This window comes from Meles meles, chromosome 9 (assembly GCF_922984935.1).
Source record: "Meles meles chromosome 9, mMelMel3.1 paternal haplotype, whole genome shotgun sequence".
In the NCBI taxonomy this organism is placed as follows: domain Eukaryota; kingdom Metazoa; phylum Chordata; class Mammalia; order Carnivora; family Mustelidae; genus Meles; species Meles meles.
The window spans coordinates 97,301,947-97,322,183 of NC_060074.1; the positions used below are offsets into that span (position 1 = coordinate 97,301,947).

The following is a 20,237-nucleotide window of genomic DNA, read 5'->3' on the forward strand; positions in this document are numbered from 1 at the left end:
TAAAATATTCAGAACAAATGCACTTGTGTTTCTGCAAGGCCCTGAGCAAACACTTCCAAACTGTTTCACCAACCGCCATTCATTCATTCCAAGCACCAGCCTACGTAGAGGGAGACAGAACAGCGAGAAGAGCTGGGGCCAGTGAAAGCCGGGAAGAGAGCAAGAGCGGACCAGAGCCAGGGCGGAAAGCAGGCGAGGCCAGGCAGGGAGGCCTGAAGGAAGGCAGGGGCAACCTCACTTCAGCGAGGCCACAGTATAGTGAGGACGCAGCAATCACCTGGTCCCGCAGCCCACTGAGCATCAGGGGAACAACGGCCCCCGCAGAATCATGCTAGGGTTTGTGGAGACAGTTCTATGTGCCAGTCACTGTACTGCGTGCACTCGCCGGTAAGAGTTAGGTCAAGGAATCCTGACAACCCGGGGGTCGCTACCGTGACTACCTCCATGTTAGAGATGGGAACCCAGAGGCTTGGATGAGTCAGGAGGCAGGTGCAAGGGCACATGGCGAGGAAGGGGCGGAGCCAAGCAACGAGTCCTGCTCTGTCTCGAAAGCCTGTGCTCTGAATTGTTCTGTCCTTTCGCTAGGGTTTTCTGCAAACACTTTTTCTTTTTTTTTCTTTAAGTGACGGGATGATGTACTGTTATTTATTTCTTTATTTTTATTGGGTTATGTCGGTCACCATACAGTACATCATTAGTTTTTGATGTAGGATTCCATGATTCATTGTTTGCCTATAACATCCAGTGCTCCATGCAATCCACGCCCTCCTTGATACCCATCACTTCTACAGCTGAACAGTCAGTTAAATCTGATTTCGGGGAGGGTAAGTGAGAGAGAGCCTGAGACTGTCTATAAAAAAATTAAAACTTTGCCACAAGCTCTGCTTCTCTGATGATAAGCTCCCAGCTCACCCCCTCTGGCCCAGCCCCGTGGTCCCTGTCTCCCCTCTGACTGTAGGAGCCACTAGAGAACCTGGTGCAAAATCCTCTTCCTCCTGTGATGTCTTTCCCGTACCCTCTACCCTCCAGTGCGAGCTGCAAAGCAGAAATGTTCCTAGGGCTCAGGTCCCTCGTCACTGAGCATTCAGAAGAAAGGACGAACATGTTGCTGAGCCACAGCAAGCCCGCAGCCGGCAGGGAGTGGAGGGCTAGAAAAAGTGGGTAGGTGTTCACTGGGTATGGAAGCCACATGGATTTTGTTAAAGACTGTGCTAGAATGGGGCTCCTGAGTGGCTCAGTGGGTTAAAGCCTCTGCCTTTCGCTCAGCTCATGATCCCAGGATCCTGGGATCGAGCCCCGCATCGGGCTCTCTGCTTGGCAGGGAGCCTGCTTCCTCCTCTCTCTCTCTCTCTCTGCCTGCCTCTCTCCCTACTTATGATCTCTATCTGTTAAATAAATAAATAAATAAAATATTAAAAAAAAAAAAGACTGTGCTAGAATGAAACCCAAGGTTCCTGCTTGGACACGCTTTTGATGATAAGGCCAGTGTGAGCATTAGCCAGTTCTCTGTCTAAGAGAAATTGGTGGTGGTTCTGATCTAGAAAACAGGAACCGGGAAACAGGTTGAGGAGGAAAAACTAAACTGCAAAAAAAGGTCAGTTTTCATGGTGAGAGTTTTCTGAAAAACCAAGGCACATCCGGTGGGGAAGGCAGAGCCCCCGGAGGACAAAGGCCTTTCACTTTATCTCTATCAGTACTGTCTCTGATGGGCTCCCTGCTCACAGTATTGACTGGCTTTGAGAAAAGGGAAAGCAGTAAGTGTGCCACAGACACAAAATCCATTTCCCTTCCTGTTGACCTTATTTTATAAGACTCCAAATCCTCTTGAGGACACAGTGAATCTGATTGATGAACCAATCACAACTGTCCCCTCGTCCACCTTCCCAGCCTTCCCTGCAGCCACGGATGGCATGTGACCCAGGTCTGATGCCAGGGGAAGCTTCTGTTTCCTATTTTTTTTTGAATATTTTTAAAAAATTTTATTTGAGAGAGAGTATGTGCATGTGGGGTAGGGTTAGAGGGAGGGAGAGAATCCCAAGTAGACTCCCCACTGAGTGCAAAGCCAAATGCAGGACTCCTCTCATGACCCTGACACCACGACCTAGGGACCAGGCTGAAATCAAGAGTCAAACGCTTAAGAGACTGAGCCACTCAGGTGCCCCGAGCTTCTGTTTCTTAATAAAAGGAACAGACACGTCTGGCTTCCGCCCCTTTACCCTCAGGTTCTGCTTTGACCACAGATACTGCGCTTGCCTGGAGCCACAGGAGTCCTTGTGACCAGAAGGCAGTAGGCCAACATGCCAGGAATGACAGAGCAGAAGGACAAAAGAGGCCCGGGTCTTCAATGACTCTAACGTGGAGAAGCTGCCCTTGCCCCCCCGCCGCCCACCACCAGATCTCGTTGTGTGAGAGGGTACACCTGTCTGACCCATTGCTGGTGAGGCATGTTGCTCATTTCAGCTCAATGCACTTCTGGTGGATCCAAGAACAGTTCATGGGCACACCGTCTAGCTTGGCATAGTTTAATGAGCGTTTGTACAAGCAGCTCTTGTTTAAGTCTCAGGTCACGCCCACCAAGGAGGCATAACAGCTGCTACGAACCCTTGTGAAGGGTAAGACCACGGTTTAGGCACTGACGTGGTTTGGTCAGAGCGGGGATCCGTCTAGGTCTCCTGAGTTCCTCTCACTTCTGATGGTACCGGCAGGAAGGTCCACCCTGGCTGCCAATTGAGTCTCATGTTGGGGGGGCCCTACGCTTGGATTATGACTCTGCAAGAGCCAGCAAATTTTTATAAAATGTAAGAGAGAAAACTCAATTTAATATTTTGGACCCTGGCCTAAACTCTCTCTCTCTTCAGAACCCTAGCCAGGGTTAGTAAGCCCCTGGGTGAGGATGAGGGATCATGTGTCTCCTACCCATGGCTCCTCGACAAGGCTCTTCCAGACCAGGCGTGTGCTGTGCTTCGAGGTTCCGGAGGAGAAATTACTCTGCAGTCCAGCCTGTGAGGGGTGTGTCCACAAAAGCAGCCACACCTTTGCTTCTCAGAGTTGTCATTCAAACTATCCTTGGTTTAAATGGTTCAAAATCCAACTCATTCCACAAAATATCATCACGGAGTTATGAGTAACAAAATAAAAAGAGACTGATTTAGGACAAACTGTATCACCTGCAGCAAACGATCTCCATGAATTCTAGTCAATGAACCAAATTTAAAAAAAATGGGAAGAGAGGGGTGCCTGGATGGCTCAGTGAACTAAGTGTCTGCCTTCAGTTCAGGGTGCTGTACTGAGCCCCATATTGGGCTCCCAGCTCAGTGGGGGGTCTGCTTCTCCCTCTGCCTCTTCCCCTGCTTGTGCTGTCTCTCAAATGCATAAATAAAATCTTTAAAAAATTTAAAAAAATCTAAAAATGGGAAGAGCAAAGGGAAGGGAGGAGGAAAACAGAAGAGGAGGAGGAGGAAGGGAAAGAAAGGAAAGGAAAAAAGTGGGAGAGGGGAGAGAGAAAAGAGGGAAAACAGAAGAGGAGGCCTTTAAGCTAGACACAACCTCTTTTTGGCAGTAGGTCCGAACCCCAGGTCTCCCAGCCCCTGATTTCATTGTGGGAAAATGCAGGTAAGTATGCTGTCTGACAAGGCTGCTGGGAAGCTCCTGCCTGCCTGGCGTCACTCACAGCAAGCATGCTGGCACTATCTGGAGGCCTGGCCAAACCTTAACAAGCTCTGAGGACCTGGAATGATCACCAGCTGGTCTGGGTGCACAGGGGTGGACACAGCTTTATTCCATTCCATGCAATGGGAATGGTGTCCTCTGGGCTTGTGCAGCGGACAAGCTGCAGGACCCCGTGTGGTAGCCCCCCCCCACCCTGCAGTTATGATCCCCTCAGCACCCTGGACAGAGGATGACAACACCTAGGTCGAAGCTTCCTAGACCGTTTCCCCCTACCAGCCACCACCACTGGCCCTCTTTTCTCTCTCCCACTTGAGGTGATGCCTGTGGGGACTTAACTGAGGAAATGAGGTGGGCTTCCCCAAACCGAAGGCGCATGGATCAGCTCTCATGCTTTATGAATCTTGTATGCAAACTTCTGATTTTTCCTTCAGAACCACGTGGGGCTCTACCATCTAGTGTCTGCTTTCAATTTTCCATTCCCCCTCCTTTTCACATGCCCAGGCCAGGAGGTCTGTCTCTGACCAAGCTCCTGAAAGGCTCCCAAAAGGCAGACATGTCTCTGCAAGTCCTGATCCACAAGCCGATTTGTAACAGGTCCTAGATGACAAGAGTCGTCACGACAAACCCTAACAAAGAATAAAACCAGCCTGACTTGACTTTTAGAGGTCTTCAGATTCGAGAGGAAGGCAAAGGAGTTCCATCCACTTCGTGTCACTGGTTCTGCCACTAAGAATCCCACAGAAGTATTCGTGAAATCTGTCCTATGCCATCACAGACTGAATTCAGCCTCTTGAGAGTTGAGGGGACGCATGTGAGAAAGAGGAGGAAGTTACTGTGGAGTCAGAGCCCATTCCTTGGGGGAGGGGGGTGTCGTCCAGAGGAGAGGCTCCAGCATATGTCCCTTCGGTTCAAATCTCGACTCAGCTGTTTACCACCTGCAGGACCTTCACCTCCACCAGCCTTGGCTGCGACACTTGACAACGAGGCTAAAACCAGTCCTGACCTGACAGAGTTGTTTGGAGGACCCTGCCCGGCACATAGGAATCGCTCAGATATGCGCAGTTACCATCACCGCTGCCCCCCCCCCCTCCCGAGGAGCTCGAGCTTGTCAGAGACAGAGTCAGGGAAGGGAGAAGCCAAGGTCAGCCGGCTGTACACATTCCAGCTGAGCTAGGATAACTCCAGCACTCCCTGGAGCTCTGCAGTCCCTGGAGGCTGGACCCAGATCCCTGAGGGGGGAGTCCTGACTTAGCTGGAGGACAGATGGACTCTCAGCACTGAGGGCTGCACAGCCAGATTTTAGGAGCATATGCTGCTTATATGATTTTTATTTAAGTACGAAATTGTATATGGATGCTAAGTTTTAGAAGCACACACACACAATTTTTTTCTGAATTGGTTTATCACTGTTTCTCAGTCTTATAATACCTCTCCTTGTAATACAATGGTGCATTCTGTTTCCAACAACCAACACCACATTGTAAAATATGCTCCTGGTCTATATTTTTCACCTAAAACTCCACCCCCCAGCTCTGCCCTTGCAGGACCGGTTTCGGGGTCTCAGTGATAAGGCTCTGCAGTGATGTAGGTTCCACAGTGTAAATCCCATGGTTTCAGTTTCTACCAAAAATTATTTCTCAAGGACTCCAGTTGGAATGGGAAGCTCTCGGGGTGCCCACACACCAGCAGCACATGAACCTTCTCCAAGGCAGCACACAGCACCAGAGAGAGGCCAAACTTCCTACGACTGGCCCAGCACATTCAGCTGATTTACTTGAATCCTAGTCCCAGAGTTTTAAGTTGCTCCTCTACTTCCATTGTAAAACAATACTGCTACTTTGCTTTCTCTCCCAGAAACAGCCAGAAAACCACATTTCTAATTTCTCTCTACTGCCATGATTTTTGCTCTCTTTGCTGAGTTTCCAAACAAGAGCTGATGTAAGGACCACAGGGACCTCATTTAAAGGCATCCTTTTTCAGGTAGGTCTGAACTCCTCCCAGCAGTGCTGATGGGGAGTGAACTTTATTCTCCCAGTACAGAGCTAGGGCAGCCCCAGGGACTTGCATTCCTGAATCAAAGGAAAAATGAAGACATCCGAGTTCTTCTGCTCCCCAGGAAGCCTTCCTCAAGTTGGTTGCAGTGTCCTTGGCAATCTCTCCTCTCAAGTCCCCTGGGACCGCACCTCTCCAGCTGGGCCAAGAAGCTGCAAGGAGACGTATGGGTATACTCCACCACCCCCGCCCCAGCTCTACCCCAGTCCTCGTTATCTCAGGAATCAACAGTGCCTCTCTGCCCTCTTGGCCCAACCAACTGCTGTCTGGCATGGCCAAGTACAGGTATGTCCCTTCGAGTTGCAGCTATGGCTCTGGAAAAATTCAGACTATTCCTAGAATTCTCATCCAAGACAGTTCTCCTATAAGCTGGGCTTTCATGAAGTCCAACAGCAGGAAAACCATCATAACAATACACTTTCAGTTATTCTAATACACCTGTACCCCATCACATTCAGAAAGTGAGGACTTTCAGACTGTCTTAAGGTCAAAGAATCAGGTCTCTCTCGTTGTCCAAGAGCGGTCCTAACCCTTTCTTTGTTTAAACAAACAAACTTGCCATGCTTTTGTAAACCTCTTCTGCATGGACCGTCTGGCTTCTCCCCATGCTCTTCAGCATTTGGGTGCCCAAGACCCTTGGGTCACCCTGGAATGCTGCCTCCCTGTCCACACAGCATGGTTTTCACACACTTGGATTCGCTCAGTGGCTTCCGTCCACAGGCAACCACTGCTCTTCTCGCTCTTCCTTCTCAGACAGCAACATCTTTTCCCATCCTCTAATCACCATTGTTCCCATATCGGTTGCCAAACTGTTAGGGCTGGAGTAATAGTAAAAAGCCTTGAGGCAAATTACAACCACAACAGCTGTGTTTACTAAGAGTTACAAATGAACTCATCCCAGCACAATTAGAGCAGACAGGCAGTGCTTCGGAACCTTCCAGAAGCGCCCCGCCCTTGGGCTGTTTGCTGGCTGCCTCAGCCTCCCACTACCCAAGCTCGTTCTGGCTTTTGGAGTAGACCCTCTGCTGAGCACAAGGGCCCTCTTTTCACCCATGATACTTGTACGTTTTCTTTCCACAGCTGCAGTCATTCACACTCAGCTGTTCATGCCTCTGGGAGGGCTGCCAGTCTCTGACAGAGGAGACAACTGCTGGCTGTCCTCGAGAGGGGCACCAAGGGAATGATTCTCCACCCTGAGGCCCCTCAGATGTCTCCCTATCCACCTGAGACAAGGCCTCAAATTCTGTCACTCAACAACCAACCAAACTTTTGCACCATCAGTGACTTCTCTGAAGTGTCAAAGGTTGTCGTCAAAGGAATGACATCAAGAAGACTATCACTCACCCATACCTTAAGGTGGATTCGTTTCTCCTCAACATCTCTCAGGCTCTGTTTTATCATCTGTAAAATGGATATGTGTCTCGTGCGGCTACGTTGGAAGTGCTGGGTAACCTTTCAAATTCTTACAAATTGGGACCTGAATTACTAAGCTAAAAAGGCAAGTATTTCTGAGAGAGATTTCACTGGAACCTGGGTCAGCTGACTGCATCCTTGTAAGGATTTAATTCAGGGGACTTGTTGCTATCATGGGAATAAAAAGGCAGGTCCTCGGGGGACGGATGTGTTGTCCTGGGAATTAAGGGCCCAGACCCAGGACTCAGCCTCCTAGGACAAGGGTATTAGTGTCATTCACAGTGTCAGTGGTAGCTGACTACACAGTGGCCGTCCACCATGCATGGAAAGGGAGCAATGAAAGTTTTTCTGATGTAGGAAAATGGGTGACTAGCTAGTCCCATGTGTTCCAAATTTGCCTTCTTAAAGGCTTCACCTGGAGCACTTGCTGGACATACAACTGGCTGCAGATTCTGGTTACAGGAGCCTGGGGAGGGTCCCTGATATCTGGATATTGCACACATTTCTGGGTGGAGCTTAAAATCAGGCAAATTTCTTTAACATTGACCTAGATTCTAAGAACCATCTTGAGCTTTTGGGCCATTCCCTGGAACACAGGCTGGAAATCATTTCAGTAAAAGAACCAATAAATCAACACCGCCCCAAAGGATCATAGTGGGTGTCTGCACAGACTTACGAGAGAGCTCCTGTTTTGGCCTGCAGCCACGAGGGGATCTGTCAGGGGAGCTCTAGTCTAAGCAGAGGTCTCCATTCCCAGGTGGGAAGAAACCTGAAGGCTTTATTCCATTCCACAGGAGCAAGAAGCCAACAGGTTCCAAGTCCCAGATACAGAGTCTACCGCCATGCATTCTTCCCAAAGAATGCCACCCCCAGCTGCCAACCCAAAGAAGAAAACTTAGTTTCGACCACAAGGGAACTTGGCAGAAGCAGTTCTGGCAGCTCGTACCAGGACTGGGCTGTCGACGGGAAAGGGCTGATGGGCAGGGCTCTGAAGGAAAGACAAGTCTCGGTGTCTAACAGAGATTTTCAGAACCTGGGCTTCCTGGTGGAGCTGCATGAGGAAAAATGGAACTTGGTCCTCCTCTCTGCCCACCCTCATGCCTCAAAAATTGCCAAACTTCTGAACAGGCCTTTCAAAAGAAGATATGGCCTGAATGATGCCTCAAAAATTGCCAAACTTCTGAACAGGCCTTTCAAAAGAAGATATGGCCTGAATGAAACACGGAATTCATGACTACATGCAAAATTCCTTCTCTAACTTCACCCCTTGAGAAGAAACCTATTCTCTGAGAGGACTAGACAAAAATGGCTTTTTCCCCGGTGCAACACTGAAATACCTCCAAGGGCCAACCACACGGGATAGAGAAGGCCCTGGAAGGACTGTCATCCCTGGAACAACCTCTGACCTGTATGTGGGGATGGCCACCACTAAGCTCCAGACAGTGTCTGGCACGTGAGGAATGAAGAGTCCAATCCGCCACACCACCTGCATTTTCAAGACAAGTTGGGAATTCTGGCTTTTCAGATGAACCGTTCCAAATGGAAAATTTGCCCCATTTGAAAAATACTATGCCAGTTAAAGAAAAATGTCTGTCAGTTGGATCTGGTCTGTGGGATCCGAGGCTGTATCTGTCACTTTAGGTGGGAAGCTGTGCTGTGCTTGACTGAAGGGCAGTCAACCGGTCCATACGTTTTCTTGATCGCACTGTTCTGGGAATTTGTGTTCCATCTGGTTTCTCCTCCTCCCGCCCTTATCCACTTGCATTCTATAAAGGCAGAACCTCTGAGCTTACAATTCAGGCAGGGCACCGTCCCCCTGGCACTAGAGATATATCTCCCAAAGCCTTGCCAATGTCCCTGCAGCCAACAGAGACAGGGGCTAGCAGCTTCCTAGGTGGCCGACAGGAATTGCGCTTCTTCTCTTACTCTCCATGCCCATCAGGTTCACCAGCTGCAAACTTCCCACCCTTCCAAGGGTCATTCAGGGCAGATCTGATTCCGAACTGGTTCGCCACCCCTTTGGAGTCCTCGTCCGCCCACCCGCAAACTCAATCAAGCCTTTCATTTTTTCTTGGCCAGACACATCCATTTCTTCCATCAGCCCTCAGACAGTATGGCTCTGAGTCTCCCCACAATGTATGCCTCTCATCCAAAGGTTTGAATCTGCCTAGATAATAATATTAGTAACAGCAAAAACTAACAGACATTAACGAATACCGGGCATTGTAGAAACAGAAAACTAAGAGCCTGTATGTATTAACTCACGTGATCTTCACAGGAACCCTCAAGCAGGTACTATTACTACCACCCATTTTACAGATGAGAGAACGGAAGCACCAGGAGATGCAGGCCTGGGCCAGCTACCACACAGCTCAGCAGTGGAGAGCCAGGATGGAGCCCTACTGGTCTAGCCCTACAGGCCATGCTCTCAGCAGTGCCAGCCTCACAAGCACAGATCAAGAAGTGCATGAGCAGGGACCGGAGGGTGAGAGGTGCTCTCAAAAGGACGGGAACTACCGGCTCCTCCTTCTCCATGTGATGTCCCAGTTGCAGGTCCACTGGCAATTCCTGGCAGCTTCCCACACTGCTGACTCACATGAGCTTGCTATCAACGACTCCCTTAAATCTCCTTTACATGCATGGATGCTAAGTCACAGCAACCTCATCCTTTTCTCGGACAGTTGGTTTTATGGACTCTGTGCCTGGCCTGGCCCAATTATCTTCCCTCTGCCCTATTTCTGACAGCCCATAAAGTTGTCTTGTAGGCCATCTTCACTGTGCCCTTGCTCTTGAAGGAATTAGAGAAGGCCAAGAAGGAGTTTAGATTATGGAATCATGGAACTCTGGGGAGCAAAACAAGAGCACATCCAGTCCTCTGCCTCATTTTACAGACGAGGAAAGCAAGACTCAAAGGCAAACGAATTCCAAGGACCTGCAGCCAGTGAGCAGCGCAGCTGAAATTAGAATCTGGGCGCCCGTTCTTCCACCAGGGCTCCTCCAACTGCTCCAGACGGTCTCTAATCAGTGCTTCCGGGCTGCACCAGAAGTACGACAAGGAGAATGTGTGCTCTCTGCCAGCGGACAAGCAAACCTCAATGGGTTTAAGATGATAGCAGAAAGCTTACTCAAACGGGCAACAGACCAAATAGACCACAAGGCTGATGAGACAGGGAGAGAGGCTGCCCACGGTTTCCTGAGCTCCCAGCGTAGTGTTCAAACCTACACTCGTTTGCTTCCCAGACACTGATGTGCTTATAATGGATGCCACTGAGGGTTCGGGTACACTTAGCCTGCAACCAACACTATTCTTGAATGATAACCTTAAATCCCCTGCACTGCAGTCCTTGGAGTCTTAAAAGCCAATGATCTGTTTCTGATATTTTTCTTTGCATTTGGTTTCTTTTCTCTATTTCCCCTCCCCGCCAGCCCCAAGCTTACACTTCAATATGGGGAAAAGGCTACGTGACAGGACCGCACTTTAACTTGTGCACGAAGCGAGCCAGAGGGGAAACCAGGAACAAGTGACTTAGGATGGCCCAGTGTCTGCTTGCATCCCTGCCAGCACAGACCTCCTTCCAAGGAAAAGCAACCTACTTCCTGCCTCTGGCCAGTGTGGGATCCTGACAAGGTCTTTCCTACCAGAGTTCTTCCCAAGGGGAATAAACTGGGGGAGAGAGAGACGCTTTGGAATACCCTCCTGGTTGGAACCAGAACCAAGAGCTGTGATCACATTAGATTTTCTAGCAAATTTAATAGAACGGATTTCAATTTCGTTATTTCAAAATGCAGACCAATTTGACTCAAGGTAGGTTTAGATTTATCTGGTTTATCTCTACATTATCTGGGAAGAAAAGTCTGGCCAAAAAAAAAAGAAGGAAAAAAAAAAAAACCAAACAGGACAAGATTTAACCTACCTACAAAAATGTGTTCAAGGATTCTAATACATTCTTTAATTACAAAGGTCTCAGGGGGTTCATTAAAACAATATACTAAGAACAGCTAATTCCTATTGCAAAATAAGATGGCATTTTTCCAAACTACTCCCATTTCCAATTTTGCATTAATTTAAACTAAGCCCAAGTCAACCAAATTAGTGAGCTAGATAATTACATAGTTTTTAGAATGGGATTCTATCTCAGACTCAGAAGTCGACTAGTCTAGAGACTTTCAACGTTTTTGGTTGTTTAAAGCAGTTCAACCCTTTTCCCAGTGAAGTCCTACTGGGAATCCAAACCTATGCCACAGATGAATTGGAGCTGCTGTGGTCGGTGGGGCCACCGCGGGGCTGCCCCTTGACTTCCCATAGTAGTTAGTCCGCGGGGCTCTAAAGAACACAGGTGAGTAATCATTGTTCTCATCCAGGGGTTAGCAAACTTTCTCTGTAAAGGAACACACAGCAAACATTTTAGACTTTGTGGGAACATACAAGGTCTGTCCCAGATTCTTTTGCTTTTGGCTTTTCTTTTTATGATTTTCAAAACATAAAAACCATTTTTAGCTTACAAACTATAGGCCGGATTTACCCCACAGGTCACTGTTTGCCAACTTAGATTTATTTTAATCGCCCTCCTGAGGTCTAATTGATGTATAATCAACTGCACATATTCCAAGCATACAATCTGATACATGCTGGCATAGGGATACACCGTGAGCCCATCACACCACCATCAACCACAGCGGCCATACCCACCCCTCTCTTTCTCGCCCCTCCCCAGGCAAACACCCATCTGCTTCCTGTCACTATGGATTAATCTCCATTTTCCAGAGTTTTATAGACGCAGAATCACACAGCACAGACTCTGTTTTATGACCAGTTCTTGTACTCGCCACTGTTTTAAGGTCTGCCATGTTGTGTGGATCAGTAATTCATTCCTTTTACTAATACTTTCATGCATACGAGCATGGAAATGGGAGGCTGGAGGTGCCTGCTTCTAAATCACAGAGATGCCAGAGGAGCTGGCCCCAAGACGGGCCCCCAGCTTCCCTGGGTGGCGTTCTCTTTCCCGGACGTCTTACGAGAAAGTTCACTAGGGGTTTTGAAAACCTCCTGACACCTGTGTGTGGTGCATAACTGACACGGGTGCGCATCGAGACTTTTCCCTAAATCCCTTCATCCTGGGGTCCTGGGACCAGCGAGCTCAGGGCAGCGCCCAAAGCGAAACACATTCCAAGTCGTTTCCCAGGAGCCCCAGATAGATCAGCTACATTTAACGAAACCAAGAGGAGACGGATTTACGCACCCAGTAGTTACCGAGAGCCTGCTACACGCCAGGCACCGTGATGGGTAAAGCAAAATTAAGGAGTTCTGCTCTCAAGAGAGTTTAGAGTCTAACAATTAAGGAGAGGCAGACAGAGAAGGAAATACATGAGCATAAAAATGATTAAAATGCATAAAAGGAAGAAGTTGCTGTGACAGAGACAGGGAGGGGTGACATTTGGTTGGGGGTGCACACGAGGGACAGGTTGCGCCTCGGAGGCTAGCGCTGGGGCAAGCCAGGACCGGCAGCAGCTCCTATGGCAGCTGGGCCCCCAGGGGGAGAGCGCAGCGTGTTGGGCCCCTGCACAGCTAGAGCCCAGGGATCTAAGGGTGAGTCGTGCATGTACAGCAGACACAGCCTGCCTGCAGAGAGCCCAAATCGTCTGACGGAGGCTGGATTTATCGTAAATGTAAGGTGCTCTGAGTTTAAAATGAAGCCACTGGAGGGTTGTGAGAAAAGGAGTAATACAATCCAATTTACATTTTTTAGAAGACCATTCTGGCTGCTGCTGCTAATGGGGCACAGAGAACAGAGTAAGAAGGCTAGGAAGTCAGGGACAGAGAGGGGGGAAGGTTGCATCACATTTCTGGAAGGTCTAGTGCTGGATTTCTTCGGTCTGTGGTTATGGGACTGGGTGTCATTTTAGGGGATGCTTTAGAACCACACAGTCTTTGAAGTCTTGATAAAAGCTTTCCAAATTCAGTGGAGACCAGATGATTGTTGTTGCTGCCAAGCAGGCTAGGACAGAGGCAAGCCAGGCCTTGGGGGTCCAGAGCTAGCAATCATTTCAATTGCTCCAATAGGCCTGGTAGTTACTCTCTGTAGAACTGGCTGCAAGGCTGCTGTGACTTCCCCATTTGTGTGGTGAGCAGCCGGGAGCAATGTTTTACCTGTGATGCCAATATCTGCCCAGGACTCCTGCTGCACATGAAGTGACTCAGGCAGACCTTGCTTCCTGGCTTCTGAATCCCGCCCTCCACATGGAACCACCACCCTCCAGGCTAGGGGCAGAGGGCAGCTCGTCAAGCCGGAGGCAGCAAGGAGGCAAGTGCCCCAGAGCAGAGGTCAGAACTCTGATCCTGGCTCCGGACTTGTCAGGTCACACGCTGCAGCACCCCGGCCAAGGCCCTCCACCTCCTCTGAATCAGTTCCTCATCTATAAACCAAGATGGCGAAGGAGGGCTGCATGCAGCCAGGCCGCCTCGGAAGGAATCGGCCAGAACCTCTGTAAATGAGGGCTGCAAAAGGCTCCGAGAATCATTCACAGGGCACCCTCTTTTATCCCCCAGCCGTTAGTCATCCAACGAGCGGGAGCCTTTGCTGAATGCCTATTAAGAAATGCCAGGCTCGGCGCCTGGGGGTTTCATTGTGGAGTAACAGGGACTTTGGTGAAGGCACACTTGATTCTCCCATGCACTGCTTATCTACCAGCCCCAATCATACAGAACATAATCAAGAACCGTGACACGAGCTAAAAAGACCCCTGACGACATCCATGCCCAGGACTGCTGGCCAAGTGAGTCCTCCAAGGGAGGCCTGGTTTACTTGGGACATGGTGTCATTTAGGGGTTGGCAAACTTCTCCTGTCAAGTGTCAGATGGTCTGTCAGGCTTTGCTGTTCCTGCAGTCTTAGTCACAGCTTTGCCACGCTGCCATAAGCAGCCCCCAGGCAACAAACCGGTGTAGCCATATTCCAACAAAACTTCGTTTACCGAAACAGGTGGCGGGAGGGCTAGATTTGGCTAGAGACCCAGAGTTTGCCAACCACGGACATAGTTCAAAAACTGGAATCTGAGTATCTTTGGGCAGGCTTATATTTGCCCATTCCTCACAGCTCTATCCCCCACCTCATGCTCCCATCAGCCCCCTCTGTGTCTGTCTGGCCCCAGGAACAATATCCATAATAGCAGCAAACAGTTAAGACAGATCATGTGCCAGGCCTCTTCTAAGCACCTTGAATGTATAAACTCACTTAGTCACTAGAGAAACCTAACTATCATCTCCACGAAAAAAGAGGCCACGAGAACTTGTCGGTGCTTAGGCAGGGGACGGCAGCCGCAGGACTTGAACTGGGCCATCTGGCTCCAGTGCGTGTCCTCGACCACTCTGCCATACTGCCCAGCAGGCATGGATGGTACAAAGCAGGACAGTAGGTGACAAGAAAGAGACCACACCTGTTGGCTCCCATAGTCTACCACTTACCACCGGTGTATCGCATTCTAAGAGGCCAGGCACAGAGGCTGGAAGACAAGGCCTCGAATGTGCGTGGCAGGAAGTGAGACTGGGCCAGGGTGGGTGGAGGGGGTCACTAGAATCAGGCGCATCAGTAGTGAAGACATGATAGTAGGCAGCCTGCTGACAAGCGTAGCAGGAAAGCTAAAGGAATGGGGAACAAGGAATGATGTGTTCCCTGGTTGGCCAGTGAGTCAATGCTAAGCACCTCACGCCATCCCTTACCCGCCAAGGCCACACTACCCGAAGGGCACTTTTGTCACCAGCATGTCGGCATGGCCTGCTGTGAAACGCAGGGTCTCCGCCCCGGCCCAAAAGGTCTGCATCAGAACTGGCATTTTCACAGCACGCTGGGTGATTCACATGCAACAGGAAGTCTGAGAAGCCCTGCTCTATGTGGTCGCTGTCACTGCTCCCATTTCACAGGCCAGGAGCCTGAGGCTCAAGGCAGTTAAGCACCTCACACGCTGGTGAGCTGGCAGGCACGGGTCTGAACCCCAGCGCGTCCTTCAGAGGCTGTGCTTGTGCCCCAGAGGTGCTCAAAGCAAGCCCTTCAAGACGTTTACTTCCACAGCAATTGCGCAACATAAGTAACGAGGGCTTCAAGATGGGATCCCAAATACATAAAAGGCAGACCCTGCATCATCATTACAAGATTCGGTTATGCTCCAGATGCTGTTTTTAAAGAAGTATGGATAGAAAAAAATACAGTTAAAGCCAGACTTCAACTGACTTGAATTTCCACAATTTTTAAAATGTCTTATTTTTACAAAATTGACGAACTTTTCATTCTCTCATGATCTTAGTAATAGGATGTGGAAGACCTTTGAATTCAGCCACACTAGACAGACTCTCCTTGTAGGCACATGTTAATGGGTGCCAATGACCAGTCTGTCCCAGAGGCAGATATCCAGAACACAGCCCTGCGGGTTCCTGGGCTAACACAGACCTCTGCATTTGGGATCAGGCCCGTAAGCAGTCTCATTTGATGGTAAGGGTCTTGGACAGTGTTGCTTCCTGAGTTGGTGCCTTTGGGATTCTGGCAGGAAGGTTCCCTTCCACCTCTCCACTGTACCAGTATAGCAGGACAAGACCATAGGGTACCTCTGCCGTGAAGTAGGGGTGGAACTAGGGGGAGCTGAAGATGCAGCCCAGTCCTTCACAGCCTCTACACTTAACAGATCGTGTTTCCTGATAGGTGTCTGCAATGTAGGGAAGACCCATATCCTGAGAGGACCACAAGGAACAGAAACCACTCAGGATACTGCAAGGGACTAGAGTGTGATAAAAAGATGTACAATCTGCAAAATGAAAGCTTTGTGGAACTCTGGCGGCTCCTTTCTCTTTCCCTACACATTGCATGGTTTGCTTCTGTCTGTCCTCCTTCCTACCTGCTCCTCCAGAGCACCCCACCTCTCTCAGGGTCCGCCTCTCCTCCCTGCAGTTCTGCTCCATCATCTGCTCTACAGCAGCCTCTCCTTTTCCAAATCAGTCCTGGTCCTCATTCCTGCACTCCTGGGAAGCTTCTGCCTCAGACTCCTCACAACTCTGGACCTGCCCTTCGGATTTCCATCCCCACGACTCATGGTCCCCCTGTTTTCCAATGCTATGTGAAGAATCTCACAGATCCTGCGTGGTTTCCTGAGCCAGAATCATGGCTGCCAGGCACCAAAGAGCTACACTGTGCTCTGGACCAGTCAGCCAAGATTGGGTGTGTGGTGGCATCTCCCACTCAAGTGCCCTGGCAGCTGGGGACAGTCCCACAGGAGAGGGGATGACATGGAATAGGATTGACGGCACAGCAAGTACCTTCAGGATTTCAGTGAGTCCTAGAATCTGAGGGAGGAGGAGCTCTCCGGAGGGTCAGCTCCAATCCTGCACCTGCCCACACACCACCCCTAAATTCCTCAACCCCCCGAGATGGACAGTGTCACACCCCCTTCCAAAGGGGTCAGAGGCACAGGAGATTGGGTGGGGAGACACTGGGGCAAGGGAGAGGAAAAACATCTACAGCTTCCTGCTGGCTGAAGCTGAAGTCAGTGACGAATGCCACCCTGGGAATGCGGGCGCAGGGGCATCCTGCTTACGGCCTCCTGTCTTCTGTACACGTTCACGAGGAGGCTTTGTTACAAGTAACAATTCTCACATGTTACAACACTTGTAACAAAGCAACAATTCTCACATCCTGTACTGTGTTGAGAAGTTTGACATGTCCTAAATTCGTGTAAAAAGTTCACAGAATTTTCCACCTTTTGAGGCTTTTCTCATCTAAGAATACAGGGCAATGAATACAGAAAACTGACCACTCCAGATTTGGCATATTCGGACAAAGGCTAACATAGACAGGCTGCCACTCAGCCTTCTGCGATACTTGGACGACACCCAGTAAGAGGAAGTCATCTGCGGAGCGTCAGAGGGACTTCCAAATCATGCCACAAATCACTTGGGTCAGCATGACTAACGCTTCAGGATTCTGACAGGCATCAAGAAAACCATTCTTTCAGTGGTGGTATTACTTTATCCAACAACAACAACAAGAAAAGGTGACCAAGAAGGTTTCAGAACCAATTTATTACCTTGTTTTTCTAGGGAAACCGAAAAACTGCCAGAGGCACCTAAAAGGAAGCTGCACTTGGTTCCAAAACAGAAGTGATATAATTGCAAGGTCAAGTCCACATAGACATGCAAACAATTTTCTTTGAGCAAGTGTGGAGAAGAAAAGGAAGGGAGGCCTTTTCTTTCTTTCCTTTTTTTCCCCCTTAAGAGCCCATGTCTTCTTAAAACCAGTGCCCTGATTCATCCACTTCACACCTGAGCTGAGAATGCGAACACCCAGCATGTCCTTTTGAACCCGTGTGGCTCAAAGTCAGCTGAAAGATGGTCTGTTAACACAGGGCAGGTTCTGATGCAGAGGAAGCTAAGGTGTGTAAATTCATGGGAATATCCTAAATAACCACTTAGAGTCCTGACTGATTTTATTTTCCTCGAGAGAAGAAAATGCGAAATAATATACAGAGGAAATAAATCTTCTTTACCAGCTGAGGTCTGTCAACCTTGGCACAGCTCGTCTTCTGTTGGGGGGAAGTCCTCTCAGCAGCATCCTTGACCTCTGCCCCCTGGAAGCCCAGGGCACCTCCCTCTGTCTTGCAACCAATATTGGCTCCAGGCATTGCCAAGTGCCCCCTGGGGGTGACCCTGTCCTCCTTTGACAGTCACTGTACTAAACGAAGAGAGGATTCTAGTTGTTTACAGCAAAGACAGTTACCTGGAATTAAATCAGCTTCCCTGGAAATAGGCTGATTTAATTGTCCCCTTGGCATGCTTAGCATTATTAGTAAAGAGAGGGCAGCATGGCTTTTCCTCTCCTGCACGTGGGGTCAGAAAACAAGCAGCAGGGAGTTCTTTACCCTGTACATCACTTGTGTTCACTCAGGACTTGGATTTCTAACTTCTTCATTAGAGGAGACATAAAAACACGAGACCTTGGTAGCTGACCATTCTGGAAAGTGATTACTTTTAGATTTTGTAAAAGGCATGTTTTGAAGTCCTGGAGACTGTTGTTTCCTGTGTAAACACGTCCTCAATCACAACGATGGCACGGGCATACAAAGGCAGACTTCCCAATAAAAAGGTCTGGAGGTCAGGGCAACAGGTCATGCTTCTGTCTGGCTCCCCTCTCACAGTACCTCCCCCAGATGGACTCTGGAAACCATCCAGGAAGCCCCATGGTCCAATGCTTTTGGGAACCCTGTCTCAGGGTTCCTTGTGGCCAAGAATACTCTGTCGTCCAGGATCTCCTGGAGTAAAGTGCCTACAGTCAGCCGTCGCGGGTGGGTGGTTTCCTTTCTCTGGTAGTTCAGCCCTGACCAGTTCGGGGTTTCTGACCGCAGCCAAGAGGATGTGAAAGCCACCGCACTTCCCAGAGCCACACCTAGAGTGCTGCCTTACCCTTACACTGCAGAGGGCTTTCGATGCAATGCTGTGCTCCAGGAAGATATCCAACCCCATGGGGCCCTGCTCTCAGAAGCACAGGACAGGAGGAAGCTGTAACGTAACATTTCCAGCAAAGAGTGAAGGGCTTTGCTGTGTAGCCACTGTGCGAATGAGCAGGTACAGCTTTTATTAGATACCCAAATGCTGAACGACCAAATCCCAGCACAGCCTTGTTTACTTCTAAGCAGATCCCATTAAGCCCTAGGCACTTGGCTTGATTACTCCCTGGATCAAAGTTAAATTAAATTACCCAACAAGCTTCGTTTTGGGGAGAGCGACACACACACAGACTGACTCACCTTCCAGAAGCTATCCACTTTGCCATACACAAGGGACTGGTTCTGTCTTTTGATTTCGTTGATGTGGTGGATGTCGCTGGAGTTTAGGTGCTGCTCGACCACGAATCCCAGAAAGCTGTTGTCTGGGGTGTGAGCTGAGAGGCAAAGGAAAGAACAGGGTAGTGAGGATTTTATTGGCAAGAAGAAACAACAGTTACATGTTTGACAGAAGCCATCATGCACGTAATTAAATGTTCTCATTTTACCCTGGTTCTTTCTTCCCTGGGGAGGGTGAGGCAGGGGACTGCCTACTCCCACATACTCCCAGCAGAACACTCACATGAGAATGGTCTCCAGGACGGATTAACCTGAACCAAATGCTGAATGGGACAGCCTGCCCTCCCCCCACCCCTCCCCACCCTGTAAAATGCAGCTGTCCAAACAGCATTCTGTTGAGTGTTCTCCACCTTCCCGTTTGCCCAGCATAAGGCCACGTCTCCTGACAGCGATGCTGCCTTCCAGGTTTGACCAATAAATGGGCGGAGCAGGGCTGAATCAAGGGTTCTCATGGGGGCCAGGCAGCCCCACACCATCCGACAGGAAGCTCACTGGGGAAAGGGGGATTTGGGGGCAAAACCAGTCAGCATCACCCCGACGCCGCACGTCCCCTAAGAATGACTCACTAATGAAAGAGATAATTATGAAACTACACTGAACAGATGGAGGGAATGAAGATGGAATGAAAGGTGAAACTCACTGGGATGTGAGCCATCCTAAGAAGCCACCCACCCCAAGGAGCAGGGTCTAGTCTATAGAAGAGACTATTCGAGAAGAGAAAGGCATTTTCCTTCTGGATTGCTCATCACGGGAGTTCTAAAACTTCTGTTTAAATAGTTGGTCAAGGGGGGCGGGGAAGCAATCCAATGCCCCAGTCACTCAAACATTTCTCTTGTGCCTATCATTTTAAGAGGAACTGCACAGAGAAGGCGATAACCAGAAAACAATCCCCTGTAGTTGAAACAGAGACTGCCCTCTGCTACACATTCATTCTGTCCCGAGAAATGTGTTTTTCAGATGACCCTGCAGAGGCCCCACAATATTAAATAAAGCGACTGCTCTGCTTGACTCTGCCCTGAATAGAGCAGCTATAAATAACCTAAATGGAGAGATGCTTGATATTCAGAGAAATCCACACATGCGGCTTCAACCGTACTCCTTCGCAGGTAGGTGGTAAGCACACAGAGGGAGTTGGTTCCTTCATCTAACTCTGGCTTTCTCAGGACTCAGGAGCTCATTCCCAGGCAGGCGGCCTGCACAGGAGCCCTTAAAGATGGGCAAGGGT

The 20,237-nt window shown here is 49.4% G+C and overlaps 1 protein-coding gene across 3 annotated transcripts in view; it reads right to left on the minus strand.

The window, feature by feature from the left end:
• Positions 1 to 20,237, minus strand: part of MGAT5 (alpha-1,6-mannosylglycoprotein 6-beta-N-acetylglucosaminyltransferase) — a 339,352-nt gene that overhangs the window by 77,277 nt on the left and 241,838 nt on the right. For all 3 annotated transcript variants that reach the window (XM_046018618.1, XM_046018616.1, XM_046018617.1), the window contains one exon: positions 18,917 to 19,050. In XM_046018618.1, the coding sequence (XP_045874574.1) occupies positions 18,917 to 19,050 (134 nt within the window). The remainder of the gene's footprint in view (positions 1 to 18,916; positions 19,051 to 20,237) is intronic.